We start from the raw sequence: 16,437 nt of genomic DNA, 5'->3' as shown, positions 1-16,437 counted from the left end.
TTGTGTGCCGTTCTTTCCTGTCTGAGTCATGAAACTGTGTTACTGTGGGCGTGAGGCTGCTTCAGTGTCTGACACACCGCTGATATAAAATACATCAATGAATGGCATTTGAATAGTGTGTTTCTGCAGTAATGTGCCTTATTTCCACATGAATAGACCATGAGGTGACTCAGTGGAATGCAGTGCAGCAGCCTTTAGATATGCTGTACTTTGGGAAGGAAACTATTGGACTAACATTTAAGCTTTTTTTTTTACTTGTCTCTATAGTCGGAGCCTGGAGTGTTCTTTGTGCCGGTCACCACAACAACAGAGTGCGGGCATGTGATGCGCATGGCTGTGGAGCTTTTAACTCTAACAGGTGATTTTCCTGATCTGATTTTATGCTTAAACTTCAGTAGATTACTCATGCTGCAGCATAAGGTGATGAGTTGACTTAAGCATTTCTGGTGTTGCATTATCTCTTAAACCAGAGGGGTCAAACATATGTCAACCTGTCAACATAGAACTGGTCTGCCAGAGGGTCTAGTTCAGCCCTCTGGGTGACTTTGCAAATTGTGAAATTTCAGTGAAGTCATTAATACTACAGCATGGTCAATTTTATTTCAGATAAATTAAAAAAGTAAATACCACGAAATTGTGAGTTCCTGACACTGATTGGTGCATTTCAGTAGAGGAAATTTCTGACTTCATACAGACACAATCAAGCATTTTTATTTTGAAAATTAAAATAAATAAATATTCCAAACTAAAAGTCCCACATTTCTATTTTTTGAATGACTTAAAATCTGAAAATCAAAAAAACATTGCTCCATATTTCACTGTACCCATAATGAAAATCAAGTATTTTCAGAGTTTGTTGGACTGTAAAATATCAGATGTTTTTTACTGGTCCGGCCCACCTGACATTAAATTGGGCCCTGAACCCTGAACTAAATGCCTGCTGGCTGAAATTATGTTTGGAGTTTGATCTGATATGTTTAAAAAAAAAAAAAAAACGCTGCATGAGTGGGGCATTAAAAAGTATTTCTTTATCATGGGTCCTTGAGAAGTCATGGAAAAGTTTGGACATTTTGCTCATGAAAATGTGTTGGAACCCTGGGTGATGTCATTTCATGTCAAAAATCCCTTTTACTATTAAGATATGTGATAGTGATCTATAAAGGGACAAAAAAGGCTTTTACAGATGATCAGTCCAGCCTTCACTTGGTTGGAGGGCTGAGCAGTCATGAGCTGAGTCCATAGACATTAGAATTTCTTTTGGTGATGTATGCCTAATTGAAACAGTTTTTTTATGATATCTGTTTGATTCAAATTTTTTCTATCACATCTTACAGAGGGAATGACCTCCATAAAGCTGTGGACCTGGTGTGTGATGACTATGGTACTGTCAACGCTCCATTCTCAGGCTCTCTGGCAGGTCCTGTGAGCCGGAAAGAGCCCGCTGGGAATCAGTATGATGGGGTCAGATTTGTCAGTGATGGTAAGGAGGATAAAATCTCAATATAGTACTTGAAAGTGAGTGCAGCAAGGAAAAGAAACTTCTATAGATTATTCTCAACTATTTAAAATGGCATTACCCAGGGCCTGAAAATGTTTTCTCAACTGACATTGACATAGAAATCAATGTTAATGTCAAGACTTTTGAGTGCATCTGTCTGCTAAATAACAGAAAAGTAAATATTTCATTCGTACTTAATGATGACTGGATAACAAATCAACAGGACAGATGAGTTTACAGCCACGCCAGCAGCTCTGTAAAGTTGCGAAGGTCACTGTAAAGAATCAGAATGTGGTTTATTGCTAAGTAGGTTTTCATAAAAAATGGGTTTTTTTTGGTGTATTGGTGCTTAACATAAACTTAGAGAAAATGATGAAACTATAAAATGAAAACAAGTAAGAATTATGAGACATAAATATAGGATAGATGACAAGTTATAATACAAATATATATTATATATACTATGAAAAATATGTACAATATATCTGAATTAAAATGAAATAGCCATGCAGTTCTTAGAGGTGGTAGTCTGTGCAGAAAGATTAGGGGTCTGACTACTTTGTTTTTCTGCAACAAATGATATGATTTATCAAAGAAATATTGATCAGCCAATGATTTCTGCTCAATTCAGTTTCATTTATATAGCCCAATATCACAAATCACAAGTCTCTGCAGAAATGTGCAAAATCTGAATAGAGAGGAATTTGCAGAGGTTAACAGTTATAAGTATGACAAGAATGTAAAATATATAGAGATATATTCCTGAAGTTGTGCGTTAATGTAATGCATATAGATGAATGTAAAGATGTTAGTGTCTAAGGGAAGGTGAATGATGAATGATTGTATGAATGATACAATGAGGTCTGTCGTTGGCATTGTTAGCAGCGTACCAGATAGTGACGGAGGAGGTGAGGATGGACTCAATGATGGCACTGTAGGTGCAACTATATTGTCCTTTGCTGCTTGAACATCCTCAGCTGGCACAGGAAGAACATTCTCTGTGTTTCTTTTTTGATGTTCAGTTGATGATCAGGTGATTCTCGGTGATGAAGGAGCCCAAGAAGGGGAAGGACTCCGCAGTGTCGATTGGGGAGTCCTTCCATGGCTAAGGTGGCTAACAATTGCTTGGCACATCAATTTTGTTTTCTAGAAATTACATCTTGAAGGTATACCGATGTTTGCTACAACAGAATTTAATGAAAAGGGTAGGTTTCACTAAACCACTGTAACCTTGTTACCTCTGCAATAAATCCCTGTAATCTATAGTGTATGGGCCATGGCAAGGGCAAAGGTTATTATGGTAGAGGTGTTAGGTCGGGATGAAAAGCAGGAGTGGTTTAGAGGGATTAATGCAGGTTTTGGAGAGGAGCACTAAGAATCCATTGAACTCTTGGTTGCCTCGAACACCAGGACCCAGCTGCATGTGAACCCCCATCAAAGGCTGTTTATGAGTAATGACCCTCACTTAGGGCCATCATTACAGAACAAAGCAGTGCATCAGCGTCTGTGTGTTTGTGTCGATGGAGTCTGGCACACATGTCGTTGCAATGTACAGTATATTTGTGTCTGTGTATGTGTGAGCGTATTTTGAGAGCATCCTGAGTTGATAAGGCGCTTGAGTGATGAGTAAACATCATTAGTCCTCATTCTGCCTCTACCCCCTAATTGAACTGTATTATCAGAAGAACACATGTACTGTCAGCTCCTTTCATCTCAGGGTAAAACACAGACATGATTAGACATCACAGAGACACATTACCTCGCCATGATACCCACATTAATGCTGAGACACTGATCATTAGGAGCTCGTGGGATTTAATGATGCTATTGCTTTGTAGACTAGCCTATTTTGGGGTTGTTTGTTTCTAAGTTGGCAGCTTGCTTGTTTTTGTCTGCAGAACGGTGAAAGAGAGATGGTAAGACCTGAGCCTTCGTTGACATTTTGGAATTATAAATGAGCAATTATGAGCTACCTCCGCATTTCCACACCTCCACATTTTCAGATTTTTTCAGAGGCCTGAGAACATTTATACCGACACAGATGTGACTATGTTTGTACAATGTTTACAGCGCATTAAGAGAGATTTATAGCTATTAAGAAGCAAATGCCCAAGATTAGGGGCTGCTGAAGTTGTCTGACTCTTTTGTTTTTCTCTAACAAATGCAATGATTTATCAAAAAAAAAAGATCAGCCAATGATTTCTGTTGAGTTCAGATTTTTATTCATATGGCCCAGTATCACAAATCACAGTTTGCCTCAGGGGGCTTTTCAACAGAAGAAACCCTCAGAACCGCCCTGCACCCATGATAGCATGTGCATGTAATAATGATAATTATATGGGTATAATAATAGTAGAAATAAGACTAATAATAGTAGCAGTAGCAGTGGGCATTAGGCAGGACCAAGGCAGCAGGTGCAATCACAATCCGTGATCCAGACAATTCTAATTCATGGGAACCTGCGAGACAAGAAAACACAAGCTGTGGGGAAGAAACCAAGTTAGTAACAGGCACTGATGAGGCATGAATGTTTGCAAATCAGGTAAAGAGGTGAGTGAGGAGCTCAGTAAATTGTAGGAAGTCCCCTGGCAGACTAGGCCTACATCAGCCTAACTAGGGGCTGGTCCAAGGCAAGCCCGAGCCAGCCCAAACTAAGTTTTATTAAAGAGGAAGGTCTTACACTTAGCTTACACTCTTTTTAACACAACAATTTACCAGTCTACAATTCAACTGCCTCCACTTTTTTCACTTACTGGAGTCACAGAAACATAGTTTAATTCCTCACAAATCTTATACCATGAAGGTAAACTAATAAGAGCAACATGACTTCCCAGGTCTAAATTAGCCAAAACAGTCTTTGTTGTTTCAGTTGCTGAATTGAGTCACTACTCTAATACAAAAAATGTCACTGATATTCCAAAATTGTGGAAGGAAAACTGTAAGGACATTAAAAAATTTTTTAATAGGTCCAAGTAAGTTTTAACAGGGCATTCATTTCTAAATTTTTTGCTTCTATGTCATGCAGTTCACTGCGTGAAGATCTTCAACATCCGTCCTTACCGTTACATGGGCCCTGTGGCTCAGGGAGAGGCCTTGGGTTATCTGTTGCCACTGCAGGATCGTTTCCCCGGCATCACTTCACACCTGGAGCTGCAAATGTGTGACGGCACTGACCCTTCACCTTTCATATGACCTTTAACCTCTCATCTTTTATGTGGCATCTTAGTGTTTACCTTTGCTACATTTCACGCAGCCTCAACCTATTCATATTACCCATGACATTTAATATGCCATCTAACTGTCATCTTTCACGTGCCTGTTTTAACCCCCCCCATGACCCTGCAGATATAATCCCTAATGTCTATGACACCTTACTGTTAGTCTAACTTTTTCTTGCCCTGAAACTTTGCATTTTTCTCCAACAGTTCTGACACTTAAAACATTATATCCCATTTAAAATATGATGCACTTCACATTCACATTCAGTGTGTTTTTCTCCTATTGAAAGCAATTGAAGTAGGTCATTCTATGAAGGCCAACCTATGTGTGACTGATGATACCTTATCCTCATTTTGCTTTTTTGGGTGGGGGGGCTTTCATAACCATTATTTCTCCACTGAATGTTTTATAGTTAAGTTAACTGAAAAAAGAGTTCCCTCAACGTGGACTCATATAACCTATTTTATGTCATCTTTTTATATTTCAATGATGCTATAAATTCCAACTTTCATTTCTGCTTTTGATTAAAATGTTTTCTATTATAGTGGGAAGTCAAATATAGGATGTGACAAGTTTAAATTGGGGAGTCACGTACTGTTATGATTTGACATAGAAAATAGACTGTTTGGTTTTCTCCGTACTTGTAACTTGATTTAACAATTCGGACTCATCTGTAATTTTACAGCAAGGGCTGTGCCTCTGCAGATACAGCAGGGGGGAACTGCCACATGTACAGTATTAATGTAATGAGTACAACACGCCATTAGATGGAGCTGTTTTGCAACAAAACTGTTAGTCAAAGCTCAAACTTGGACTTAAACCTTTTTAAAACCCTGTAAATATATGTATCAGCATAGCAATGTTACTTACTTGCTTACAAAATAAAAACAGTTCAATCTAAAACAACAAATTGCAGCATAACACCCCATGATATAACAGGGAGAAAACAATGAGAATTTGATACTGACAAAGCACTTTTCAGAGACAAAATTAGCACATCCTCAGTTTAACCCTTCAATCATCTCATGACAGATTAAGAGACATTAACCACATACGCATGAGAATATCATGTGATGCAGTCTCGGTGAGTCAAGCTCAATGTTTCTTCCCTTACGCCCCAACAAAGTTTCCGTTTTTCACCATTGTTGCAAACAGTTATTACCCACAGCAGAGATTTACATTTTGAACTAACTTTTAACAGAAACCTGTAGTGGCCTTTGTTTGACAAGCAGATCATGTTGCTGTTCATATGCAGAAACAATAATTCAACCACTGTTGCACTTGTGATCAAATTATAAAATTTGTTACAATTCCCATAATTAGCCAAAATACATTTCATCCAATTATAATGAATCTTGGAACATATGTTTATTTTATTAACTTTAAAAGGGTCAACAGCAAAATGTGTCACTTAACCTGAGGCCCCAAGTTAAGTTAAGTTCACTATCACAAATTTGCTTCAAAATCACTCTTTGATCTGTAATGAGGTGATACCAACATAGGCACTAGGCCAGGACAAGGTAGGCCCATTCAATAACAGACCAGTGGATACCAACCAGGGGTATTTATAAACTGACTTATTAAGCCTTACAAAAAAGTAACAACTTCCAGTTTTATATCAAAATAAGCTGATTAATATCACATGTTCCCATAATATTCAAATGAACACATCTGTAATATGAAGGGCAGTGTCCATAAGTTAATCTGATAGGACTTAAGTTATAGTAACTGTTGAGTTACATCTGACAAAGAAAGGTAAATTGCTACTGATGTATGGTGGAGTAGAAAAAATATCATTAGTAAAAATAGGGTACAGTATAAAGTGACAGAATGACAGTATATGGTAACTGTAAGTGGTCTTGAGCAGTGGTTCCCAACCTTTTTGGTGTCAAAGACCACCATTTGACAGGATTTAACCTCACAGACCTCCATCTGAAAAGATTTTTGGTTGTTAAATAGGAAAAAGACCAGAATTGTGTACATTTGAGGAGATAACCGTGGAGGAAGTGAAACCTGTGATCAAAATGGTAACTCCTATGACTCTTACTTAGGGTGAAGTCAGACAATTTGGGACACTTTTTGGTAGATTACCAAGAAAACTACGTAAAAGTTTAAATACTTACTTAAGTGTTTCTTTTAAAACTTGTCATGGTTCTCTGTTATATTCCTATAGAGAAAATATGATAAGTAAAATAACCCCGACCTCACCCCGATGAAATGTACAGGTAAAATGGGACAGCTGATCAGGTAAATTGGGACAATCATGTTTGTTTTTTAAATAGTGAAATCTATTTATCAGTTCAGTCATTAGTTCATTAATTCATTAATATAACATATTTATTAAAAAAGATTGGCCAACTCATCTGCCATGCTTTCCCTGTTGTTTTGCAGACAGTGTCTGTGGTGGCATTGGACATGTTTTTGTATTTGCATGTTTGTAACACTTCTGGGTAATTTGGGACCATTGTAGCCTATATGGACTCTCTGCATTATATTTACATCTTTGAAGTGACAACAATACTAAAAAAATCTGTAATATTACAGGGTGGCACACAATAGTTTAAGTCATTATTCGAAGGCACTTTGTAGCCCTAAGAAATACTGGTTGTCCCATTTTACCTGAATCCATAAAGTACACATTCAAAACCCTTTCTCATAAAAAGTTAAGTGTATTGTGAAAATATTTTTGATTTCAAGTCAAACAGTTGACATAATTCAACACCCTGAAGGCGTTTTTGTTGTTGTGCCCTTATTGTTTTCGCTGCAGTACTCTTATTACCAACATGAAATAATCAACATGGCTTTCCTTTAAAGTCCTAAAACCAATGGATTTTTGACTCTTTGTTTTGCCCAAACTAGCTTTCTCTGATCAATAAAAATCGATTTGTAGTAAGAATACAAAAAAAAAAATGTTTGGTGACAGGCTGCTAATATTTACAGAGCCCAAGATGTCAAAACCTTATTTGTCCAGATTTTACCTGATGATGCAATTACCTGACTTCACCCTATACTGGGCTCACTTTTATAGTTAATTATATAATGAAAATAAACTATTCATAATTTCTCTTGAGAGGTTGAGAACCACTGCTTTTCAGCATGATGCTGCTTTGGGGTGCTGCCTCAAATAATTGGAATAATAACTGTTTCTCCAGTATAACATGTATTTCACCACACTCCCCTTTTACTGTGAACTGCGTGCATTTTTGGCTTTAAAGTACTTGATGCACGTTGATCGAACTGTTTACACTCAGTAAGGTTAATACAGCTTTAAGTGCATGGATTGAACCCTTGGCTGGCTGCTGGTGCAGCCTGTGGTCTGCTTTGACGCTGGAGGGTTGGTCCGTGGAGCATAATGAAGCGTCACAGTCCCTCAAATGGGAGTGGGCGAGCTGGGATAGGCTGGGAGTTTGGTTGGAGCCGTCAGCGGGACGGGAGAAGGCACAAGGAGGGGAGGGCAACGAAAAAAAACCCGACCGACTATTAACTTCTGGCTCCTGAGCGGCTGCATGTTGGACAGGAAATTTGACGTAGTCAGCTTTACGGAAAAAGGGCATTTGTTGCATTCAGTGGTCACGGATCTGAGCGGCGCGGATGACAAAGAAGCGAGACGCCGTGCAAACTTTCTCGACCGGGTTTAATCGCTCCTAAAACCCGACAGGGGGTTGTGTTTTTCTTTTAAACCGAGGCGTAAAGAAGAGGACATCATCATGCCACGGCGTACCGTGCAAGAAGTAACAGTGCAAGATGTCCAGAAGAGGAGAAATCCAAACAAACACTACGTAAGTCGCGTTTAATTTTCACAACAATAGCTGCGCTTTGCTGCTTTCAAGAGAGCAACAAATCGAAGTGCTTTTGCAGCTCTTCTCCCTTTCCTTTAGGGTAAAGTAAAAACAAAGAAAGTATCAAATTACAGTCTACAGTACCACGCCAGTCAAAATCGATAGCTAGACTTGATCACTCTTTAGACCAAGCATCGTTTTATAATGAAGATTGTAGCACCACAAGCAATGAATAAAACGATTTGTTCGATCTTAATAACTTATGCAGAGAAGAAAAGACAATAAACCCTGAAGTTTGACACATTTTACAAGTTAGCCTCCCGTGTGAGATTTTCTCGGGTGTTTTTCAAGTTTACGTGTTGAATCAGACTGGAGAAAATACTCTGAGATCTATTAGCTATTTGTTTGGGTTTGAGATCTAACCAGCAACTTTTGTTTTTTTTCTCAGAGGAACTGGGGTCAGTGTTGTTTTTGTTGATGGATCCGAGTCATGTGACCGTTGACCCTCCCTGAGTCTGCATATATTCAAGTGGCTATCAGCAATTTAGTATCACATGTAGGCTACACATGTGAATATCAGCATTTTATTCTACAAGTGTGCAGTCTAACAAACCATTTCTAGTGTTTCACTGTTGCCACGTGTGTGCCATCAAAACATTTTAAGAGGCAAACACATCCAGTCCACAAACCATACAGACTAATTCTGAGTTTAAATTGAGCGTCCCAGCTTTGTCATGCCTCAGGCTCTCCAATTTACACAGAAAAGCATACCCACACAGACGCTGGTAACAGGAAGTACGACTAACACAGTTTCCAAGGTCATCAGAGTGAGCTCAAGGCAATGTTTGAACAAGGGAAGGGCCCAGATATTGCATTCTATGTGGCATATTTTATGACTTATAATAAAATGCATTGTACAATTTTAACTAATGCCAGATTTTGAGGTTATTTTCAATCAAACATGTCTGCTTTTAGCTAAATGTATTCATAATTTGACACAGAATAGCTTAGTTCTGCTGTGTTAACTTGATGGAGACATTAAAAGTGATCTGATATCAGTTGATAATGATGATTATCTGTGATTATCTTTAACAGTATCTCTATATTGGCATGCAGTACCTGTGCCAATTTAAGAGATCTGTTCCAGTGCCATCACTGTGTGGGGGGGGGAGCAGCAAAAAAGTAGGGAGAGCTGAAGAAAAATCAGTGTGGATATTTTTCCTGTTTCAACAATAATTCCCCGCTGGTGCTGCAAAGTTGTGTGGGAGACAAGAATGTCAGAAAGACAAAGACTCATTGCTCGCTTTTCTGCAATTCTTCAACAATGGAGTTATTATGGGATACATGTGGGTCAGTTTGCATGCAAATATGCACACAGTTGGTTTAAAGTAACACATATGACATCATAGGATCGAGAGGGCCAACAGTTAGAGCCACTGCCAAGGCCTTAGCAGGTGTTCGTGTTAGGTCCGTGTACATGATGTATGTGCTCGTGTGCACATGTTTATTTACATCCACGTATGTGTGAAAATGATGCCTGGGTCGAAGGACATACAGACCATATACCGCTGTGAGTGTTAGTGGTCAAGGACACAGAGTTCTGGAGGTCCTGTGTCTTCTCCATCTGTCCGTTTGCTCTCTGGTGCGACCCGTGTTGATTTGTGCCTCTGATACTCTCTCTACACATGCAGGCTGGACACCTTAAATCCTCCAGAACCCTGGAGGCACAGTTAAGTGTACAAAAAGCAGCTTATAGCTGTTGAGCTCATCAGAGTGGAAAGGAACCACACAAAAAAAAAAAAATCACATTTATAAGAGACTTACAGATAAAAGAGCATTTTATCACCAGTATTAGTGTTTCATTGACCAGGGACACTTTTATAGCTAAAGTTATAGCTTTCCCCTCCTTCCTCAGAGCTATGGCTTCAGCCTCATTTGCCACTGTAGGTGTTTTACTTGTAGATTAGAGCTTAATTATTTTTTGTAAATGGTTGCAAGGGAAAAATGTTACGCATAATGGTTTTCCCCCTTAACTTTTGAGAATTTAGAAAATAGCTGTTGGCCACAGACAGAACCCTGAAATATGCATGTTATTGTACAGGTAGCCCTCTTTTGGTTGAAGTTGATGCTCTTGGTACTCTACAAATGGTTGAAGTTTACACGCACCGACACAAAACTCTTTTTATGTAATGAAGATAGCTGGTCTATATAGCTCCTGTAGTTGGTCAGTCCATCGCCATATCTGACTCTAGTGCCCTGACAGAGAGCGAGGCCAGAGAAGGTCTGGGAGTAGGGCCAACAGCATTCAGCCAGACACAGCAAGCCACCGGGGAGTTTCCAATCACCTCCCTGCTTCTCTCCCTGTCTTCTTCTTTAGAGAACAAAACAAAGAACTCTGTCTGTGGCTTGTAGACAGCAATGATTAGGCTGTATGCTTTTTTTGTGCCTTTTTACTGTTATTATTAAGCTGATGGAAGGTCTAGTTGTTGCACATATACAAGAACCGCATGTTTTAACTTAAACCACCTAAATTGGGAATTCCAATATGGTATTCCATAGCCTTGGAAAGTTAAATCAGTATTTGTGACTGAGCTACTCTGTATCAAAGCCGGAAACCAGAAAAGTAGGTCTCTGAGTTGTGATGTTATAGGGGAAAAAGTCTGGAGCTGCTCTAGAGACAGTGGGTGGGAGCCTGGATTTATGGACCCACAGTATGTTTGTTTTCTTTTCTTTATACCCAAATAAGCTTTATTCTATTGTTGTGTTCTCAGTTCTGAACTAGAAAATGTATTCATATGTTTAAAACTTCCTCCTAGCTGCTCTCAGTGTCATCTAGAACATCCTTCTACATTCATTGTCTGTGGAGCAGCTCTTGACTTTATATCTGTGATACAGATTTGAGTTTTAGCACCCTAACTTTCTGTTTACTAATATTTCACATCAACTGCATTAGACAATAGAAATAACATAGTAATACAACATCCTGTTGTATTAATGTATGTATAAATCAAAAGTTTTATTCCGACACAATGTTATATTGATTCTTTGGACAGCAGTATGATATTTGCTGATGTCTCAAAGTCTGCCATGATAAGAATTTGTCTTGGTTGCTTACCATAGTTGGCTTGGTGCTGAGATGCTACCACTATTTGAATGAGTAGGAAGGAGGTATGGTTGGACTGGAATTGCTCAAACATATGTGTGCTGGTGTATATCGAGGTTTTCAGTTTACATCGATTATCTTGGATCCTTGAATGAATATAATATAATAATGGAGTCAGACCAAAGTATCATTACGCCCCTTATAGTCAGATCTGCTGCAGCCATGCATGATAATGACTTCCTCTTCAGCAGGAAGTGACACAAATGGAGTGGGAAATGAAATAACCAGATACTCCTAATGCGCTCATGTGAACGGATGATGACAGTGGCTGCTGCCTGCTGTTGCCTAACAAGCGTGCTGTCTGCCTTTCCTCGTGCTACCCTCTCAGTGTCACAGCACTGCCAATTACTGGCACCATGAGTCAGAAGTGATGCACCAGGGGTTTGGATTATCAGAGGGCTGACAATAATAGCTGTTTGTTAGTTTAAAATGTTCTTATTTATATATGTATATATATATAAATATAGTCTGATTTGTGTCTTTTTTTTTTTCAGGTTTACATCATCAAAGTGTCCTGGAGTGATGGAAGTACAGAAATCATTTACAGACGCTACAGCAAGTTTTTTGACCTCCAGGTGAGTAAATGTGTTAGTGTGCACAGTTGCATGTTTTAGGGGGCAAGTAATGTGACAAGTTCCACCTCTTCCACCAGCGAAGACTAGCACAGGTCAGGGAAATCACTGAAGCACTCTCTCCATACAGCACTGTCCCCCAGTGGACCTTGTGCTTGTAGCCGAGCTCTCCCTGCTCCACCCATATGACTCTGGTAATTATATTGTGCGAGAGGAGTCGGAAAATGTCCCAATGAAGTTAATCGAGGACAGTGATGAATGTGACGACCGCACTGATGACCACAGAAATGTCTGAATCATTCTTGAACGTCATGCTGGCAGTCTGTGTTGCACAAGGAGGGAATCTCATTAGTATCCTAGTTTCCCTTCCTCTTTCGAAGGTAATGGATCTGGGGCCTCGGCCACGTCTGAGCTTACAGAACACGGACTCCAGGAAACCCAGAAAGGCAATGAGCACATAGTCAATTTAGGCGAAGCATACTGTCAACTCTAATTGGATTAAATTCCTTTTAATTGATTAGGATGGTAAAAGCGTGAGCAATGAAATCAATAATTAAAATGCTCCGCCGGGGGTTTTCTGAGGCTGCATGTGTCATGTTAACCAGAAGAATATAAACAATTTCATTACTAATTTCGTTAGTTTGGCTTTAGGCTTCAGGAGCTGCCAACAGTCTTACTTATAAATCAGCTCATATCACACTCATGATTGTTTTTTAATGGTTGCACCTTTTATGTTGAGGGCACGCCAAAGCAAGAGTTTATGTGTAGCTATGAACAGTAATCTTTGCGTAACATTTAAAGGAATGTTAAGTCGATCTATAACTACAGTTTAACCACTGTCATCAGTAAAACCTGCAACAACAGTTAAAGAACTTGACTCCTACTCGGAAAGCACAGACCCCATCCCTCTTTTTCATATTATTTGTGCAAGTATTGACTCTTTTAATCAAAGTTGCATTTTCATAGAAGTAGTATAAAAGATGGATAATCTGAAAGGGTACTGGGAGACATGTGGAGTGGAGATCTTTTATATCAATGCTAGAAGGGATCTAAATATGCTACATATATGTGTTTTTCTCTATAAAATACAGTTAGACCAGATAAAGATTTTGGACTTCTGGAGTGAATTTTAGGCTAAATAGTAGGTTGAACATCTGTCATTGACTTCTGTAGCTATTCCTAATTAAATATAGTGAATTCATAGTATTTATTGATGTTTTCTAAAATGTAGCTAAAGTAAATTAAGCTCTGTGAGAGGTTCACAGTGTCGGTAATTCAGTAAATTCACTTTCATATCCAGCCGTGGCACTGCCTTGCTTTGGATGTTTTTGGCTCAAGAAAAGGGCTTTTTAGACTTTGTAAGTGCTGTGACTAAGTGAGAGGAGGAGAATGGGAAACCTTGAAGTATCAATGAGAGGGGAGTTTTCTTTCCAGTAAGGGCTGGAAAGTGAGTTTTGAAAGCAAAAAATCCTAGCAGCAGATGAAGAATAGCTGTATCAGAATTAATCAGTGACCTCACATGTTGTCATCTATGTGCTAGGAACATAAACAGTGAAAAAGAATTTGACTTAGCCACCATGAAGTCACCCATTGGTGTGTAGACTCCCATTCTGAATCACTGAGATCAGCATTTAGGCCCTTTCTATCTTGCATGTTTAGAGCAAGAGGAGACCAAAATTGGAGGAGCAAGGAGTGGATCTACCTCATAGACTGTGGTGATGCGTTCCAGACAGCCAGTTACTCAAGGCTAGCACGGCCTTAATTATGCGTAACTTAATCAAATGTTTCCAGGTGAGTCACTTAAGCATTCACCCCGGGTATAGTTGTCATGAAGTAGAAATGAAGGAAATTAGCTAAAGACACTAAAAAACTTTTTTTTTACCATGGTGACAACATGTTCATTTCTGCTGTAGCTGGGCATTTTAACACTGGTGTCTGTGGTGATTGACTCATTTTTGGAGCCAGCCTCAAGTGGTCACTAGAGGAACTGCAGATTTTTTCACTTCGTGTTGGCTTTATTTCTCAGTCCCGGAGGTTGCTGCTTGACAAAATCTCCCCAGTTGCCTCTTTAAAACAACCACAAATATTTGAGAATATAACATATATAATATATAAATAACACATATAATCTAACATAATTTACTGGAAGTGATCACTTTTAATATTATCATCCCCTGTTTATGTCATCCAAATGTCAGAACATTACTAACACGCATTATCTGTAGTAACAATTCTACAGACCTACAGTATTGGATCTATGGTCTTGAACCAGATGAGTAATGTGAGATATTTTCAGCAGGGGCATTCCCCGCTGGTGCTCACCCTACTGTACCATTCAGCTGCTTCCCGCTGTGCTGACAGCCTGTGGGTGGGCTCTCACTGGTGAGGGAGATGTAGATAAACCCAGCTGGAGAGATAACAAGCCAATCCCTTATCTCCTGTTAGATTTGGCACTAACATCATATAAGCCACCTTGAGGCTGTGGTATTTCTCAAGAAAAGTGGCGAGTTGGAATGCTTCAAATCTCATCAGCTCTACTATGATAAAGGGATTATACATGTCTGTTTGTAGAATTTATTTGAAGTTGTGTTTTGTTATCTTTTTAAAAGGTTATTTTATCATTTTGACCCGTACACTGTGGACTTCAATGGGGAATAAGGCAGTAGTTTGACATCCTCAGGCGTCATCCCAGGTGTGTGTACAGGATAGTGACATAGAGCTGAGTGATTCAGCTCTTCCCGTTACCATTTCTACATTTCCTCTCATCCTCCTTTGATTTTTTTTCAGTATTTTCCTGCCTCTTCCCATCTGCATTGGTCATCTCACATCTGTGGCTTGATGTGTAGTAATGTGATTCAGGAGGGGTTCATATCAACAGAGAAAAAATGATACTGTAAAAAAAAAAAGAAAGAAAAAAAATAGAAAGAGGCTAGACAGAGCTAGCCAGGAAGTGTTATTCACCACATCCTGTCGACACAGCTGGCCCAAGCAGCTGATTCCTCAGTTCAACCAAGGAAACTTGTGCTTTTTGTGTGATCACTGACCACAGACTGTGTTTATTCACTTAATCTGACTTCAGTAGGATTCCAACATTTCTGCTGTGCTTGCTCATTTAAGTCAACATGTACGCATTTTGTAGCAGAAAGATGACATAATATCAGTGTCTTTTCTACAGACAGATGAAATGTTGGAATAAGCAGACAGTGACCCTGATGACATGAAAAAGGGATGTTATCATCATCAGATAATATACATTTCTCCACCTTTTTTTAAAAGAAGTCCAAAAGCAGATTATACATGCGTAAATATACGTATGCTTAAATTTCTCTGTAAAAACTGATGTCTTGCATGCCTGGCAGCTTTCACTTCCTGAGAATACTTGATCAAGAGCCAAACACACCTCTCACCCAAGATATTTATGCCACTTCTTACCCATCTTTTTCCTACAACACCCACACCTGTCTCTATGCGGCCGCTAACCCTAAATAGATCAGACTGGTACATATAGGTACTTAGCAAAATGTCAATGCAATTTGTTTGGATTGTAATTTGGCAAGTCTCTATGCATTTATTTCTTGCTAAAATAATGAATCGTTTTGAAACCTTGCTTGAACCAAAGCGTTCACAATACCATGATAAATTCAGGTTGATTGCCATTACTTCCATTGAGTCTGCCCCCATCTAGGTGGATTAATGACCCAACACACAAGTCGGATATTGCTTATTTGGCCATTTATACATATGTGATTCAGTCACCAGGTATGGTCTAATTAACCAAGCTATTAATAGTAAACAGTTTGATCTCGGCTGAGATTTAGCTGGAGACGACAGTCTGATGCTGCAATACTGTTAGACTGTTCTGCAGCAGCCTCCAATTGTCCATCAGTTGTAACTGTCACCAGGATCTTTAAGCAATTTACCACACTGACAGTGAATATTTACGTATCTCGTGTGCCTCGTGAAAGTCTTGGTTACCCAGCCACACAACAGCTGTTCATCATATTCCTGTTTCCATATGTGAGAGACGTCTCTCTGAAAGGGGCGTGGTCGTGGCTATTATGTGATACTGCTCTGGTTTATAGCATCAGGGAGTTTAGTATCCATATTGATACCAGTATACTGTGAAAGGACTCCATGGTGGGACACAATTATTGCCCGCATTTGTATGTAATGCAGAGTATGTGCTTAGTCTTGCAAGCTGTTGAA

The 16,437-nt window shown here is 39.1% G+C and overlaps 2 protein-coding genes across 6 annotated transcripts in view; both read left to right on the top strand.

Annotated features, from left to right (window-relative positions):
- Positions 1–5,732, top strand: part of LOC148187255 (leukocyte cell-derived chemotaxin-2) — a 167,155-nt gene extending 161,423 nt beyond the window's left edge. For both annotated transcript variants that reach the window (XM_088088424.1, XM_088088423.1), the window contains 3 exons: positions 268–358; positions 1,335–1,480; positions 4,524–5,732. In XM_088088424.1, the coding sequence (XP_087944550.1) occupies positions 268–358; positions 1,335–1,480; positions 4,524–4,690 (404 nt within the window). In that variant the 3' untranslated portion in view covers positions 4,691–5,732. The remainder of the gene's footprint in view (positions 1–267; positions 359–1,334; positions 1,481–4,523) is intronic.
- Positions 5,733–8,091: 2,359 nt separating this feature from the next.
- sh3pxd2b (SH3 and PX domains 2B) overlaps positions 8,092–16,437 on the top strand; it is a 46,391-nt gene continuing 38,045 nt past the window's right edge. For 2 of the 4 annotated variants that reach the window (XM_042498890.2, XM_042498889.2), the window contains exons 1-2: positions 8,092–8,496; positions 12,154–12,234. In XM_042498890.2, coding sequence (XP_042354824.2) covers positions 8,425–8,496; positions 12,154–12,234 — 153 coding nt within the window. In that variant the 5' untranslated portion in view covers positions 8,092–8,424. The remainder of the gene's footprint in view (positions 8,497–12,153; positions 12,235–16,437) is intronic. The other 2 variants (XM_042498893.2, XM_042498891.2) reach the window with 1 other exon arrangement.

The sequence above is a fragment of the Plectropomus leopardus genome, chromosome 15, assembly GCF_026936395.1.
Source record: "Plectropomus leopardus strain MGB_pleo_1.0 chromosome 15, ASM2693639v1, whole genome shotgun sequence".
Classification (NCBI taxonomy): domain Eukaryota; kingdom Metazoa; phylum Chordata; class Actinopteri; order Perciformes; family Serranidae; genus Plectropomus; species Plectropomus leopardus.
This window is presented reverse-complemented; position numbering and strand designations above follow the sequence as displayed.